Source organism: Mastigoproctus giganteus, chromosome 5 (genome assembly GCF_048544385.1).
Source record: "Mastigoproctus giganteus isolate SK-2022 chromosome 5, ASM4854438v1, whole genome shotgun sequence".
NCBI classification, from domain to species: Eukaryota; Metazoa; Arthropoda; class Arachnida; order Uropygi; family Thelyphonidae; genus Mastigoproctus; species Mastigoproctus giganteus.
The window spans coordinates 236,786,644-236,803,068 of NC_143579.1; the positions used below are offsets into that span (position 1 = coordinate 236,786,644).

At 36.8% G+C, this 16,425-nt stretch overlaps 1 protein-coding gene across 3 annotated transcripts in view; it reads left to right on the forward strand.

Moving 5' to 3' along the window:
• Positions 1–16,425, forward strand: part of LOC150086307 (uncharacterized) — a 230,060-nt gene that overhangs the window by 99,289 nt on the left and 114,346 nt on the right. For all 3 annotated transcript variants that reach the window (XM_090374462.1, XM_090374464.1, XM_090374463.1), the window contains exons 7-8: positions 6,071–6,148; positions 11,997–12,059. In XM_090374462.1, coding sequence (XP_090230588.1) covers positions 6,071–6,148; positions 11,997–12,059 — 141 coding nt within the window. The remainder of the gene's footprint in view (positions 1–6,070; positions 6,149–11,996; positions 12,060–16,425) is intronic.

Genomic DNA, 16,425 nt, shown 5'->3' on the forward strand with positions numbered 1-16,425 from the left:
CTGAGCTCACAAGTTTTGTAATAGTATTCACTATATAATGCAAGGAAGCCACAGGCTTTTAAGGCACTGGGTATGTGCCATCAAGTAGATAAGAAAATACAAATTATGTGCTTCCCACCTCACACAGCTAACTATCCAGATGACCTTTGAATTTATGCAAACTGTCAGCCTCAACCACCTGCAAAGGCAACTTGTTCCAGCAGTCAGCCACTCACTGACTAAAAGAAAACTTCCTACAACCTTGCCTAAACCTCTTCCCCTGTAATTTGAATTTATGGCCCCTAGTTCTGGAATTCTTTATAACAGTGAAAATTCCACCTTCATTCATTTTATTAAGCCCTCCCCCCTTTCAGAACCTTATAAATCTCAATCAGGACACCTCTGAAGTGCCTGGTTGCCAAGCTCTGTAGCCCACATAATCAGTCTTTCTTTCTGTGATTGCTCTTTTCCGATCTCACCATGTGAGTCATTTTTGGACCCTTTCCAGAAGCTCAGTGGCTTTTTTCAGATGAGATCTCCACATATGAACACAGTATTCCAAATGTGATCTTACAATTGCCTTATACAGATTATGACTTCCCAATCTGTACTGGATATTGTTTGATAAATCATCGATGGGGCACCATGGACTCTCCTTGCCACCTGTTTACACTGCTCAGAAAACTTCCCCTATCATAATTCCCAGATCTCTTTCTTCCTGTACTCTTTAATTCAAACCCCAAGTTACATTTTGTTGCATTAAAAATAGCTGCCACTTTTCTGACCATTCTTAAAGCCTATAAGTCATCCTGAAGGAGTGCTACTTGGCACTGATCATTAACGACTCTTCTAATCTTTGTCATCTGCAAATTTTGACATAAGGTCCCTTATCCATTTGTTGAGTCATTTATGAAAATCAGAAACAGCAGTGGCCCAAGAATTGATCCTTGGGAGGACTGCACTTCTGACATTGCACCAATCTGAAGATATCCATTAATCACAACCTTCTGCCCTGCAATCCATATTAAAATCTTTCCAGTAATCCTATGTTCCGGCTTATACAGTAACCTCCCATGAGGGAATGAGTCAAGTGCTTTGCTAAATCTAAATAAACTATGCTGAAATTGTTCCCTGCACACAGCTCATGACTATGTCAGAATAGCCTGCTAAGTTAGTGAAACGTTATTTTCCATAACAAAACCATATTGTTTTTCCTTTAGAATGCCATATATTTCTAAATTCAACCCCAGGGGCTCACATTTGGTGAGTATGGGCTTGGCATACCCAGAATCCTGAGCTGGATATCATCATTCTTCTCTTTCTTGGTGAGTCCTTTCTATTCTGACTCTCTTTCTCTTTCTCTCCCCCCCCAGGGTAATTCAGAAATTTTTTTTTTTTTTTTGGCTGGTGCAGCCTAAGCTTCATGCTTCCTTGCACCATATAGCTAATAATAATAATGTCCCTGAATTGCAGTCTAAGATTTTCTCTACCACTGAAATCAGACTAACCAGTCTGTAGTTACTGACTTCTATCTTAGAACCACATTTATGTATTGGTGATACATTGACACTTCCCCAATCCAAAGGAATCTCTCCCAAGTCCATTGATGCCCTAATAATTAATCTCATTGGTTTAATACACCCCCTAGTGGCTTCCCTCAAAATTACTGGGTATATGCCATCAACTCTGGCAGCCTTACTTGCCTTTATGCTTGAAAGCTTTTCTAATAAACAGTGATCTGTAATTTCGAAATCACTAATATCATATGGCTCAGCCTCACTCGCAGAGTCCCTTCTTGTTGTGAAAGATCTTTCATCAGTAAAGACAAATGCAAAGTACCTATTCAATTCATCTGTAACATCAGTGGTTATCTAAGACTTTCCCATATCCAGTGCATGAGGTTCCGATCTGATTCACTTTCTTCTTCATTGTATTCACATACATGAAAAATTCTTTGTCTCCCATTCTTTGCTCTCTTAGCCAATGCTTTCTCATACACAGCCTTGGCCTCCTGACCTTATTTGTGGTACTATTACAGATCAACTTTTATCTGTTGTAGGCTTCAGTACTTTTCCGCACTCTAACTATCCCATGCTAACTTTTGTCTTCTCTATTTGACCAGCCAGCTCTGCACTCATTTTGGCATCCTCCTGCAATATTTTCTTTTTGGTATGTATGTGTTCATGGCTTCTATGATTTTTGCTATAAAAATATTTCATAATTCAAATGTATTCATCCTCACTCTGCAGTCTGCACAAATAACAGATGCCATGTAGCATCTTAAACTGTCAAAGACAATTCTTTGGAAATTAAAACCCAGGTCATTGGGAATAATCCCAATGGCATGGGTTAATTTTGCACAAATTATCTGTTCAGATAATATGTAAAATTCATTTCGTTACATTATTTAGGTAAATAATTAAATAAACCTAGTAAATAAATATGCTTAAATCATTGTCTTGGATAATTCAAAGTAGTTTTTATAGTCCTCTGTATTGAAATTACCCATGCGAATAAAAAAATATATAAAAACAAATTAGGTTGTTATATTTTAAAATTTATAGCTTACCTCAATTTTATTATATCAAAAAAAACAAAGAAAATCAAAAGAAAAATGTACATAAAAACATGGGAATCAAATCATAAACCACACAATGAGAGACAGATATGCATCTGTTTTACTCACATGTTTCTGTTACTGCCATATAGTTATTGCCTGTAATTTCCACTACAGGAACTCCCCGACTTACGTAAGGGTTGCTTTCCACGGAATGCTACTTAAGTCGGATTTTACGTAAGCATGGAATTTCCCCCATGCTTGTGCAGCACTCGCAACTGTGCTCACTGAATTGATTGAATCAAAAAAGAATATGTTCGACGAACATGTAAATAGAATTATCTATTGTATTTATTCAATTTTTTATCTCGTGCACAGGAAAAATTACAAGAGTGGGCAATTTAAAAAAAATTTCAAAATTATAAAATTACAAAAAAAGAGAGGAGACAGGCATAATGTCAGTAGTTTTACCTCTCGAGCATCGTTGCCAGAATCGATGTCTTCAGCTGATAAGTATGCTGCTGCAGAGGTTGAGGGCTGTGGAGATTTAGAAGGGGTCAGTCGCTCAACCTTACGAAAGAACATAATGGATGACTGTACAGTGGCTTTTTTCTTTTCATTGTATATTTCTTTGTAGCAAGCAAGCATATCATTCACCCCTCTGTTAACTTTTAAGAATCATTCGCTGTCAGGATCCATCTTCTCACACCTCACCATTGCCGATGCAATTTCACAAAATACCATTGCCCTCTCTCTGACTATGAAACGTCTCGGCCCCTCATTTGGTTCATCTTGAGCTTCGAGCATTTTCTTCTTTCACTATCGCTGCCTGCAAGTCAATAAGTTCTTCGTTAGATAATTCCTTCTCTTCTTCTTCTTCCTCTATCCATGTCATCTTTGGCATCAACCCCCAACTGAAGTAGCTCTGCAACTTTTACAATCTTTTCTGTAACCCCTTCATATGATTCGTCTTTTTCAAATCCTTTGAAGCCTTTTACGTGCGGTGGGCATATTTTCTTCCATGTGCCATTTAAACAACTTTTAGTAATTTCTGCCCAGGCCTTATTAATGTTTAAGATGGTGCGGTAAATATTGTAAGATTTCCAAAAGTCTCTTAACATAAAATTTTTCTCATCGTCTGCTGCAGACGATGCCTGAGCAAATGTTGTGCGTAAATAGTATGCTTTCAAATTCGAAATAACACCCTGATCTATAGGTTGGATGAGTGAAGTCATGTTTGGCAGTAGAAATATAACTCTCACATTCAAATTGAAATCATCTAGATGTGTAGGATGTCCAGGAGCATTATCTAATAGAAGCAAAATCTTGAAAGGAATGTTGTCGTCTTTACAATATTTTTCAACCTCGGGAATGAAACAGCATTTACAGCATTTATCTCAAAGAGAGAGATTGTCCATGCTTCTGGTTCGATCGGAAATGCACGAGTAGGGTGGCTTTATTGATGCCCTTAATAGCACAAGGATTTCCAGAATGGTACACAAGCAGTGATTTTAATCTGTAATCTCCTGCTGCATTAGCCCCAAGCAAGAGTGTGGCCCTATCTTTTGAAGCCTTGAAGCCTGGCATTTTTTTTTTTTTTTTTCAATACAGAGCAGTCTCATCAATGTTTAAAAATTTGCTGCATTGAATAGCCACCTTCATAATTTTTTCCAACACATCACAAAATTTCTCTGCAGCTGCAGAATTGGCACTGGCCACTTCACCGCATACTTTCAAACTCTCTCTTTGAGATAAATGCTGTTTCTCTTTAAATGCTGTTTCATTCCAGAGGTTGAAAAGTTGCGGTTGATAGGTTGAATAAATTTAAGGAGGAACTGGACAGGCATTTGGAGGGAATGGTGTGATTTTTTTTGTTGCCTGATGCTGCATAAGCTCATACATTTGCTTTCTTGCATCACATGCCACTACTACTACTTTAATGGTGTGGAAACCAGCCGATGCTTGAACCTATTAAACCACCCGTTGCTTGCCATGAACTTGGGTTAGGGTTCAACGTACTTATCCTTAATATCTTTATAAATACTTGTTGCTTTTGCTTGAATGGTCATTAGACTCAGGGGCACTCGCTTCTGAATCTGATTTTCCACCCGTATTATTAACAGCTGTTCCATCTTCGATATAGCACCTGAACGCAGTTTTGTGATCACTATTCATCTTAAGTGGGTTGATCCTTTGACATGTTCTTTTATATGCGCACTGTCCTTTAAAATAGTATTCACTGTTGAAGCAGCGAGACCTAATTCCCTTGCAGTAGATGAGAAACTTTGTCCTGCTTCATACTTAATAATTTTCATCTTCATTTCTAAATCAATTTTGTTTTGTTTCCTGGCACTACCACCACTTTCACTTTTCATTGGTCGCTTTTCCTTCATCACTTTAATACATAAATAGGAATGAAGAGAAGTTTCTGAAAATTTGTTTTTTATATGATTGAAGATTTCAGTGAAGGGAAACCATAATAGCATAAAAACCCACACAAATCCAGTTATCAGTATTATCGCAAATGCAATAAGATTGAGTTTACTACCCGTTTATAAGACCACCAAATACGGAGGATGCGGAAAGGTCAGGGAATGACCACGGCATATCCCCGGAGAAATATGGCCTTAGTTGCTAATGCTCCTAAAAACCAAATAACAACAACAACCCGTTTATAATTAGATGCACTAACAGAAAAGCCCTATAAACTGGAAAGTGCAAACTGTTTTTATTGTTTTATGTTTGTGACCTCCAGAAACGTGCTTTAGAAAAATATCACAAAGGCGTTCAAAATTGATTCTTATAACAGGAACATATGATAACTATGAAAGTGTAGTGCAATTTCCATTATAAATATGATCTTTTAGAGAGATAAATAGCTTAGTAATATAGTGAAATTTTCAACTTCCAAGGACTTGGAATGAATTAGAAAAAAAACACAATGTTTTATTGGGTTCACATTACGATATTTCACAATACCTCCATTTATTCCTACAGGATGCAAAATCCACGATTTTTTTTTAAGTTTGCACCGGCCGGCAAAAACTTGTAAAGTCGAATTTCCGTAAGTCCGGGGTGTTCCTGTATTTTTAAACTTACTGACATATCTATAATTTTTTTTTTTTTTTTTTGTGATTTTTCTCTTTATTTGGGTAAGATAAATCTTTATGAAATTTCAACTTGCTTTTATTTAAAAAAAATAAAAATAAATCCTTCCATAACTTAAGTCTGTATTTCATGATATGGGGAAATAAATGCTATTAATTCATCATTTAATGGAGGAAAGACAGATGTAGAATAGATGTGCGGAAATTTGCCTTTAGCCAGCGGTGATTAATTGCTGAAACAAACTTCCATCTGTTGTTGTGGAAGTTGATAGATTAAATAAATTTAAGGAGGAACTGAACACACATTTAGAGAGAATTGTTTTGTAAATTTTTTTTTTTTTTTTGGCTGATGCTCATACACTTGCTTTCTTGCATCACATGCCACTACTACTACTATTTGTAAGAAATTCTTTATCTTCTTTTTTAGAACCTAACAGAAGAAAAACTGCGAGAAGAATTACTACGATTGCAAGAAGATAAAGACAAATACCAGAACAGTGCAAAGGTAATATTATTTCTTTTTATTCTCTAAGAATTTATGATATACCCAAAATCACTTAGCAGACTGTTTTGCACATAAAATTCAGAGCAAAAATAAAACCTGTGAATTTCAGTAAATAATGGAAATACAGAAATTGCTTTGGAATTGGATTTCTTTTTAAATATTGAATGTAAATATTTAAATATTTACAAACTACTCCAAAAATGTTTATCAGCTAGTCAACATTCGTTTCTCAGTTCAGCTCCAGAATTGCTGAACTAACATTTTTATATATATTCATTTGTGTGCTCTCTGAACTGAAGTTTAACCTGGACAAATGCAAAGTACTGCATATGGGTAGAAGTAACCCCAGAGAAACGTACCAGCTGTGTGGTACTACACTTAAGATGGTAGAAAATGAAAAAGACCTTGGAGTAATTGTGCAGGCAGATATGAAGTTTTCTGAGCAATGCAGACAGGCTGCCAGGGCAGGTCATGGGGTTTTGTCAATGATATATAGGAATTTTGCTAGCAGGGAAAAGGAGGTGATTATCCCTCTGTGTAAGGCAATGGTCAGGCCACGCCTTGAGTACTGCGTACAGGTCTGGAGGCCTCATTTTAGGAAGGATGTAGATTTACTTGAGCGTGTACAGAGAAGGGCAACAAGATTGGTGAGGGGAATGAAGGGATCCTCTTACCAAGAGAGGCTTAAGTTCTGCAAATTGCAGTGGCTGGAGACTAGGCACCTGCGTGGTGATCTCATTGAGGTATATAAAGCCTTGAATGGGTTGAGCACGCTGAATTCTGATGGGATCCTTCCACTTGTTCAGATTACGAACTAAGGGGGCATAAATTCAAATTAAGAAAAGACAGATGTAGAATAGATGTGCAGAAATTTGCCTTTAGCCAGTGTTTGGTTAATTGCTGGGACAAACTTCCATCTGTCGTTGTGGAAGTTGATAGGTTGAATAAATTTAAGGAGGAACTGAACAGGCATTTGGAGGGAATGATGTGATTTTTTTTTTTTTTTTTTTTGGCTGATGCTGCATAAGCTCATACATTTGCTTTCTTGCATCACATGCCACTACTACTACCACCTCTGTTCTTTGGCATAACCATCCTTCTTATGTATTTCCTGAAAAATAATACTATCCACATAAATGTGATGAATTAACAACCACACACTTATGTATTTGGATTTTGTGCAACACGTATTCGTAAATGCAGTGGTGTGTGGTTGCCACTATTTTATCACTTTATATATTGTAGTTTAGTTTTGTTCAAATAAATACAGCTTTTTCACAATTGGAATTCCATACTATGATTAAAGTGGGGGTGGTAATAATGAAAAACTTGTTTCATCAGAGGAATAAAAAAGTGCTATAAATAGCAGTAACATAAATGATTGGCAAAATGTCACTATAACTGACTTTTTTTTTTTTTTTTTTTTACATCTTTCCCCAAACAAAAGATAAGTATAGTCCAGGATTGAAATTATGCAGTAAATGAGTGATAGCAATGCAGTAAATGATGTGATAGCATAGATATCATATTATCAGCAAGCAATTTTGCGATAGAATATTTGTGACGAAAAAAATAGGTGTGACTTTTCTACATATCAGTGATTTTGCAAAATTATCATACTGTTCCTTGTTAACTAATCATAATGCTAAATTCTTGAGATGCTGATAAATTCACCCATTAATTCAGTGATTTCACAACTTTACTTCTCGAGACAGAGTTCTAGTAACACTGCTGCCCAACGTGATTTTTACTTCCACTAATCTATCAGTTTGCAGTCAGTTTTTATGCAAAGATTTTGAAAATAATTCTTAAGATTTCACATCATTTTGCAATTTCTTACGTGTATACAAGTTTTTGTGTGTACCCATAATACATATATTTTACTACAGTTTAAGGAAGTAGATATGACACTGATCTGATGTATTATCTGTAAATGCAAAGGAAGTGTCTGAATTACTATGACAGTTTCTGCCACCCATGTGGATGGTTTACAACAAAAACTCAGAGGAATAAAATCTACAGTATTACTAAATGTATATTCTTTGTACTTTGGTTGTAAGATTGGTGATCAGGACAGAACTTGGGCTCCAGTTATGTGCTGCATTACATGCACAACAAATCGTAGGATGTGACTAGCTTTTGCTGTTCATACAGAGTGACAAGAACTGCAGCCACTTTGACAGTTACTATTCTAAATGACAAAAATATCAGGGATGTCCAGCTAAAGCATACATGCCATAAGCCCTGTTCCACATAATGAAAACAACTGCTGATAGCAGATCTCCCAAATCATGTGATAAAGGAAGCAGTGATGGAAATAGCAGGGATTCATGTGTTGCAGCTTTGCTGTATCATCCACTTGAACAGATTTGGACTGCTAATGAGAAAATTATAACATGCCACGCTTAAGCAAGAAGAGTTGAATGATTTAGTTTGTGATTTAAACTTATCTAATGATCAAACAGAACTCCTTGATTCTAGGAAGTTACTCTAGAAGGGTTTTTTTAATGAAAACCCCAAACACGAGAGGTATTAGAACCTATAGTGCTTTGTACCGTGCATGGGCTGGAGGTTGAGAAGATGAAAGAAGATATTATTTGACATTAGACTTGAACTTCTGTAGACTGCAATTTTCAGGAAATACATATGAAGGAAGATTATTCCAGAAAATGGCAATTGAATGAATAAACAAGGAAGATGAAAAGTTGGTTCTTTGAGTTTGAAGATGAACAGTAAATGGATGCTGGCTGGTGGCGGCATGTGTTCGAACTGTTTTGAAAGAGAGAGCGGGAATTATAGAAGCTAATTCAGAAGAACAGTGCCCGTGGAAGTATCTGCAGAAAAGGCATGCAGCAGAAACAGTGCATCTATGAGACAGAGAGTGAAGAGACTCTGTTAGAGATAAGTCATTGATTAACCTAACTGCCCTCTTCTGAATGGAAATCTAGAAGCCTGAGAGAGGTTTTGGGAGCACCACCCCAAGATATGGGAACAATATTCCATGGTAGAGCAGATTTGCGATTTGTACAGAGTGAACAGCTGTCTGGAAGAAAAATAACACCGAGAGCAAAAGAGAAAACCAAGTTTTTTAGATGCAGAGGAAGCAATATTTGTAATGTGCTTGTGCTAAGAGAGATTAGAAGTCAGCATAATCCCCAAAAGAGATATATTATTTTGCCTAGAAATCAGTGTCACCAAAGATAAGCGTAGGAGCAGAAGAATCCTTTTTGTGAGATGTAAAACAGGACTGAGTTTTAGAAGGATTGAAATCAACCAAGTTGTCTTTGCCCCACTGAAGAATTACCTGGAGATCGGCATTTAAGGAATTTTTAGTGGATATTTGAGAAGTTGAAGCTGATTGAACAAGGCAAAGTTTCTCAAACTGAAAAGTGGAATGCAATGTGCTATCATCAGCAAAACTATGGATAGAATTTGTGGTTAATGGAAGAATGTTGTTAATATACAAGAGGAACAATAAATTACAAGTTAGAAGACAGAGAGCAATCTATCATCACCCTCAGTGAGTGGTCAGAGAGAGAGAACTGGATAACCAATTACAAAAAATAGTTGGCAAACCATAAGATGGAGCTTGTTTAGAAGGCATTTATGCCAAACATAATCAAAAGCCTTTGAGATGTCAAGAGCAACTGCTTATGTTTCACTGAACTTTTCCATTGGATTTGTCCATAAATGAGTAACATAAGCCAGAATATCACCACCAGTTGATCGACTCTGACGGAATCCATACAGGCGATCGTTGATCAAACGGAAAGTTTCTAGATAGTTTAAGAGTTGGCGGTTAATTGCTTTCTCCATTACTTTAGAAAGAGTAGAAGTAATTGCAATGGACGATAATTGGATGTGAGGAATTTGTCACCCTTTTTAGGAACTGGCTGGATATGAGCAAATTTCCAAGCAGTAGGAAAAACACCTTAGGAATAAGAAAGTGAAAAGGGGCACCAAAGAACAGGAGTAAGTTCATGAGTGCAGATTTTGAGAACAAGTGGAGAAATAGCATCAGGACCTGGAACTTTCTTAGCATCAAGATTTGTCAAAATCCTTCTGACATCATTTTGATGGAAGACAACAGGAAGCATTGAATGGGGTGTGCTGGGAATGGTGGGAGGTGTTTTACCAAGATTATTAATACATGAGTTGGAAGAAAAATGGTATTCTGGCAGGTCAGCTTTATCCTTGGCTGAAGTGACAACAAAACCATCTGGTTTGGACAGAGGTGGGAGCAGAGATGGGCAAAAGTTGCTGCCAATAGCTTTGGCAAGGGACCAGAATGCTTGGCTACCATTAGGGCAAGAAGCAAGTTTTCTACTCTTAGCCTGTTCAAACTCTAGTTTGGACTGATTAATAACTGCTTTACAATTATTGCAAGCTCTGGTGTAGGCAGAAAATGAAACTGAAGAATTGGAACCAAGCCAATTATAATATGCAACATTCTTCTCTTGTGAACAGCCTTAGTACATTTATTGTAAAACCAAAGTTTAGATAAAGGATGGGATTTTAAAGTGGAATGTGGAATAAACGATTCCATTCCTACAAGAATAATTTCACTGACATGATCTGAGCAAACGTTGATATCAGGAGTTTTTAAACAGTAATCCGACCAAGAAAAAGAAGAAAAGAAATCTCACAGGAGGTTATCCTGTTTTGCATTCTTGTAATGTCAAACAACACTAGGCTGGGAATAGCCATGAGATAAGGGCTCCATTGGAGAAGAGACAGTTACTTGAAGTAGGAACTAAAATTCCAGTATATCAAAAATATCATGAAGTATTTTTCAAAATATTTTGTTATGGAATATGGCGTGTGTTTCTGTAAAGATATTAGTGGTCTTCTGAATGAACTGGGCATCCTAGTGAATGGCATATGATACATTTATCAATGCTCAAAATTAAGTTTAAAAACAGTTTGGCCATGCAGTGGAAATACATTTCCATCAATTCTTGTACTTCATGCTGTGCTGACTTGAAAGAAACATAAAATTATGTCCAAGATCCTGAGTGCAATAAAATGCCAAAGTGGCTTTGCTTTCGATATTTGTGTTGATATTAAGGTAGTTGGATAGTTCACTGATCTACTGGAAGTTTCACAAAATATTGTTGTTTTCTAATTTTTGTCTGCCGAATGACTTTGAAATTTCATTTTCTGCCTTCACATCTCGGAATTTTCCCCTCAAAATTTGGGAGATATAAGTGATAGTGATGGGAACACTTTCATCAGGACAAATCCACAATTAAAAAGCGATACTGGAATATTGCTATAATAGGTGAACACTGCTGATTTAAGAAAGAAAGCAAAATGGGCAATAAGAAAAACTGAGTGACAAGATCTCTAAGGAAATAGAATGTGTATAGAACGTTCTACGTTTGATATATCTTAAAATGAATATGACTCATTTTTAGATAGCATACATATGATTGTATGATATTTTTATTGGTCATTAATTAAGTTACTAAAATTTCAATATATCTTTCAATGGAAATATTATAGAGACATTATTTTGATATTTTTGCAATCATTGGGTTAGTTTCTTTTAGAATTTGCAGATTATTTTTTCTTCTGGATTTACGAAAAAAATTTTTTGTTGGCCCGTGGAATTTGCCATAAACATTCATTACAATTTTCTTCAATTGAACTGCATAGCTGCTTCCCTAGCATGTTTTTCAATAAGAACTGCATGTCAGTTACACTGTAACTTCTCCTCTGAACTTAATCTTATTTATAAAATCAGAGTTTTGGTGTTAATAACATTGAGAATGTTTTGACTATGTATAAAAGATAAGTTTTAATCAAATACTTTAGTACCCTAAACATTTCAATTCATATTTTACAGGAATCTTTAAAAAAGGTTTTACAGGAAAAATTAGAAGCCATTCGAAAGGTTCAGGACTTAGAGGTAAATATTTTTAATAACTTTTAAATTTGATATTACTTCTACATATCCATTTCTTAGAGGTGATTCAAAGTGGGGGGGGCAGACTTGGCATGCTGGTGTCACCTTACTGAGATACCACATGGGCAATCACTAATAGGCATCTCTGCCTTCAAGACTTGACAGGGATTTCCACGAGTATTTCAAAATGTCGTCAGTATTAAAAAAATGGCTGGGTAAATGGAATGTTTTTGTAAAGTCTTTTACTTTCATTTATTTCAATAAACTCAACCATTTTGTCCAAAATTTTATGTGGAGTTGAACACTGTTTTAATTTCATGCTTGCAATTAGTTATTCCCACGTATGTCTTTTTCTCAAGAAATTAGACCAGATGAAGTTTCCAGTGAATTAATTTTCTACTAAAAAAAATTCTGCTTAATATTATGGAACTGGAAAATTTAGTGAAAATCTTATGTAAATTTAGTGTTAGTTACATAACTGTCATCTCCCCTGATTCATTTTATTTATTTATATTTTTGATCCATTCTTCTGATCACCATCCTAACATAGTTTATCTCCCTTTTTCACAAAAAAAAAGTAAAAACATTGCTTTGCTGTTTAATTCAAGTTTGTTAAAAAAATTTCCGAAAATTTCTATGACAAATTTTGTTGTGCATTTCCGTGTTGCATAAAATATGTAGAGTAATGCACAAAATGAAGTGTTAGATGTACTGTGACATTTAACTGTTTTTTTTTTTGTGTATAGTACACAGCTAAATTTTATTTAACATAAATTTTACAAATAAAATGTCCTTCATTACTAAAGATACATATTGTGTAAGTAAGTCTACTCAAGAATTTCTCTGTATCATAAAATCTGGAAAATATTTGCTTTATGTATTCACTATATAGATGTGATATATCAATTTAAAGTGGAAGGAAACATGATATAATAAGACATTTTGAAATAAATAAGGATGAGAATAATGTGCAGTGTGTAGAAAGAAATGTAAAAATACAAGAGGAGGTTGAAACATTTCTAGCTTCTCACAGAAAGAATCCTGGAAATTTGTGAAACCCATTTATTTTTCAACATATTAATCCCCCAAGTCAAGACACTTTCTGGCATGATCCACTAACTTTCATAACCTGCTCAAATATAATTTAAATTTTGATTCAAACCATGGTTGTTAACTGCATCCATCACAGCATTGTCACTAATTTCTGTCCTTTTTGAGATTTGGAAATAGAAAATAGTATGGAGCCAAGTCCGATGAGTAGGATGGATGCTGTAATAGCTCAAACCCATAGTCACACAGTGTTGCCTGAGTCGCAAATGTTGTGTGTGGTTGTGCCTTGTCTTGATGCAAGATGACTCCTTTGGCCAATTTGCCATGCCTCACGAGCTTCAATTCATCATGGAAAAATCTCAGTAGGTTAGAATGATATTCAGCATTGATAATGGCACTTTATTCCAGAAAACCATTCTTTCTGCACCCCAGAAGACTGATGTCATGACTTTTCCAGCCACCTTCTGTGCTTGTGCTTGAAACTTTTTTTAGGTGGGGGGGGGGTAGAAGAGGGATGCTTTCGCTGTTTCAATTTTTTTTTTTGTTTCAGGGTTGAAGTGGTGCTCCCATGTTTTGCTCATAGTGATATACTGTCCCCAAAACTGAGCTTCATTTGTTACAAAATGCTGCACACTGTCATAACAACACTTCATTCTTTCTTGCTTCTGATCTGTATTGAGTACTTTAGGGACCCACCGTGAAGAAATCTTCATTCCTAAAACATTCACCACAATATCGTGAGCTCTCTTGTGGGATATGTTGAATGTTGTTTCAATGTTATTCTGCAGTCTTGCATGATCATTTCATGAATGGCATCCACATTTGCAGGTGTTGACATGGTAACAGGCCTCCCTCTAGGGTGGGGCTACATTTTCAACACTGTCTTGTCCACACTTGAATTCTGCAACCCAGTTTTTGACTATGGCATATGAAGGACAAGGTTCAACAAATATTGCTGCATGTCTTCACAAATTTCTTTTGGTGACAGTTACCTTTAAATAAAGGTACTGACAGCAACGTGTATAGTTGGCAATTTGGAGAAAGAATGGCAGAAAACAAAATTTGTTCACATATCCCTACCAGTGACCAAAATGGTACTGTTGTCTCAAGAGAACATATGGTTGTTGATTAGTGCTCATCACCTACTTTAAATCCCTTCTAGAAGCTCTGTATATGTTTTTTTAAGTGCAGTCTCTAGACCTGAATACAGTATTCACCATCATCTTGAAATATTATACCAGTTTCAATTATTTTTCCTTGCACAAAAGTCAAACTTACAGGTCCATAATTACCCACTTGTTCTTTGAACCACCTTTAATACTCTCTGTCAAGATTCATTCATTGAACTCTTACCTTCAAAGAAGCGGGTAGCTACTGTCCAGTCAGTCTGTCTTCAGTGATATAGAAAATCATTGAGGCAATGATCAAGAGTGCAATACAGGGTCATTTAGATAAAGGGAATTCTGCAGAAAACACTGCATGATTTTGTAAAGAGAAAATAATGTTAACCAACTTAGTTAGCTATTTTGTTAAAATTGCTCATGAGCTGGATGTGGGAACTAATTTTGACTTTGTTCATTTGGATTTTAGCAAAGTATTTGACCTGCATGAGAGGTTACTGTATATGCTGGAACATATTGGAATTACAGGAAAAATCCTTAGATGGATTGCAGGGTGGTTGCAGGGCAGGAGGCAGAGGGTTGTGATTAATGGTTATTTTTCAGGTTGGACTAACATAAAAAGAAAGCTACCCCACAGATTTCCCCAGTATTGGGACCACTATTGTTTGTGATTTTCTTAAATGACGTTTGCAGGGTGTGATACCAAAATTTGCAGATGAATTCAAAGTCAGTAGAGTAGAGTAGTTAATGATTAGTGCTTCTTCTGGATGACATAGATCGGTTTTGGAAATTATCAGAGAAGTGGCAGCTGTTTTAGTGCAGCAAAATGCAAGGTTTTGTTGCATTAAAACCACAAAATAACATGCACTTGATGGGATTGAATTAAAAAAAGTAAATGAGGATGAGATTCAGGAGGCTGTAACATGGATGGACATAAGTTCTCTGTGCAGTGCAACCAGGTGGCATGGGGGGCCTATCTTGTTTTACCAATGATTTATGATATTTGCTTGTGAAAATAAGTTATAATACTGCTGAACAAGACACTGTATGACTACTTGGAATTCTGTATTCAAGCATGGGGCAATTAAAAGACATCAAAATTCTTGAAAGAGTGTAAAGATTGACAATGCACTGGTGAGATAAGCAGAAAGGCACGATGAAGGACTTCAAATGTGTGGTCTATAGAACTTGATAACTAGACACCTTAGAGGTGACCTAATAATATATATATATATATATATACAGGGTGATTCATTACCAGTGCGACAAACTCGCAGGAGGTGTAGGGGGCACAAAGATGAATCGGAATCACATAGCATTGCAGGGTCCGAAATGCCTTCGCCGTGCGGTAGAGGACGTTGAATGGGAGGTCGCGTGAAGCGATCCCGCTGGAAGTCAGCATTTGCGAACTGGTTCCCGAGGCAGTAGGATGGACGAGTATTCAAACCGTTGAACTGGCCGACATGCACCTCGCGCATGGAGCTGCGAACTGTAACGGGAGCGCCGCTCTGCGCTTGTACCAGGAACGTTTCCCGCACAGGCGTGCTCCTCATCATACGATTTTCGCACACGTACACAGAAGGTTACATGAGACTGGTTGTTTCAAGAGAGGTACCATGAATCGAGAGCAAACGACAATGAGGAGAATGTCCTACGTCTTGCAGAAGGCAATCCGAGTAAGAGTACTCGAGCGATAGGCCAACGATTGGGTATTTCTCAGTCCACTGTATGGAGGATACTGTCAACAAACCAAATGAGTTAATACCATCTGCAATGCGTCCAATGATTGGAGCCTGTGGATTATCCACTCCGGAGGACTTTTGCTACTTGGTTTCTTCAACAGAATGCGGCAGACAGCACATTTGCTGCGTCCGTATTGTTCACGGATGAGGCAAGCTTCACGAGAGAGGGAACCTTCAATCAACATAACGCTCATTTGTGGGCTTTGGAAAACCCCCATGGTACGCGAACACGTGCAACTCAATGCTGTTTCTCTTTTTAAATGTTTGGGCCGGCATTGTTGGAGACCACCTCATTGGACCGTACCTTCTGTCCCCTCGTCTGGACGGTAGGGCATACTTGATCTTTCTACAGCAGTCCTGCCCGAACTTATTGAAGAAGCACATATTTCTGTCTTTGCGCCGCTCAATGTGGTTCCAGCATGATGGGGCTCCCCCACATTACACCAATGACGTCTG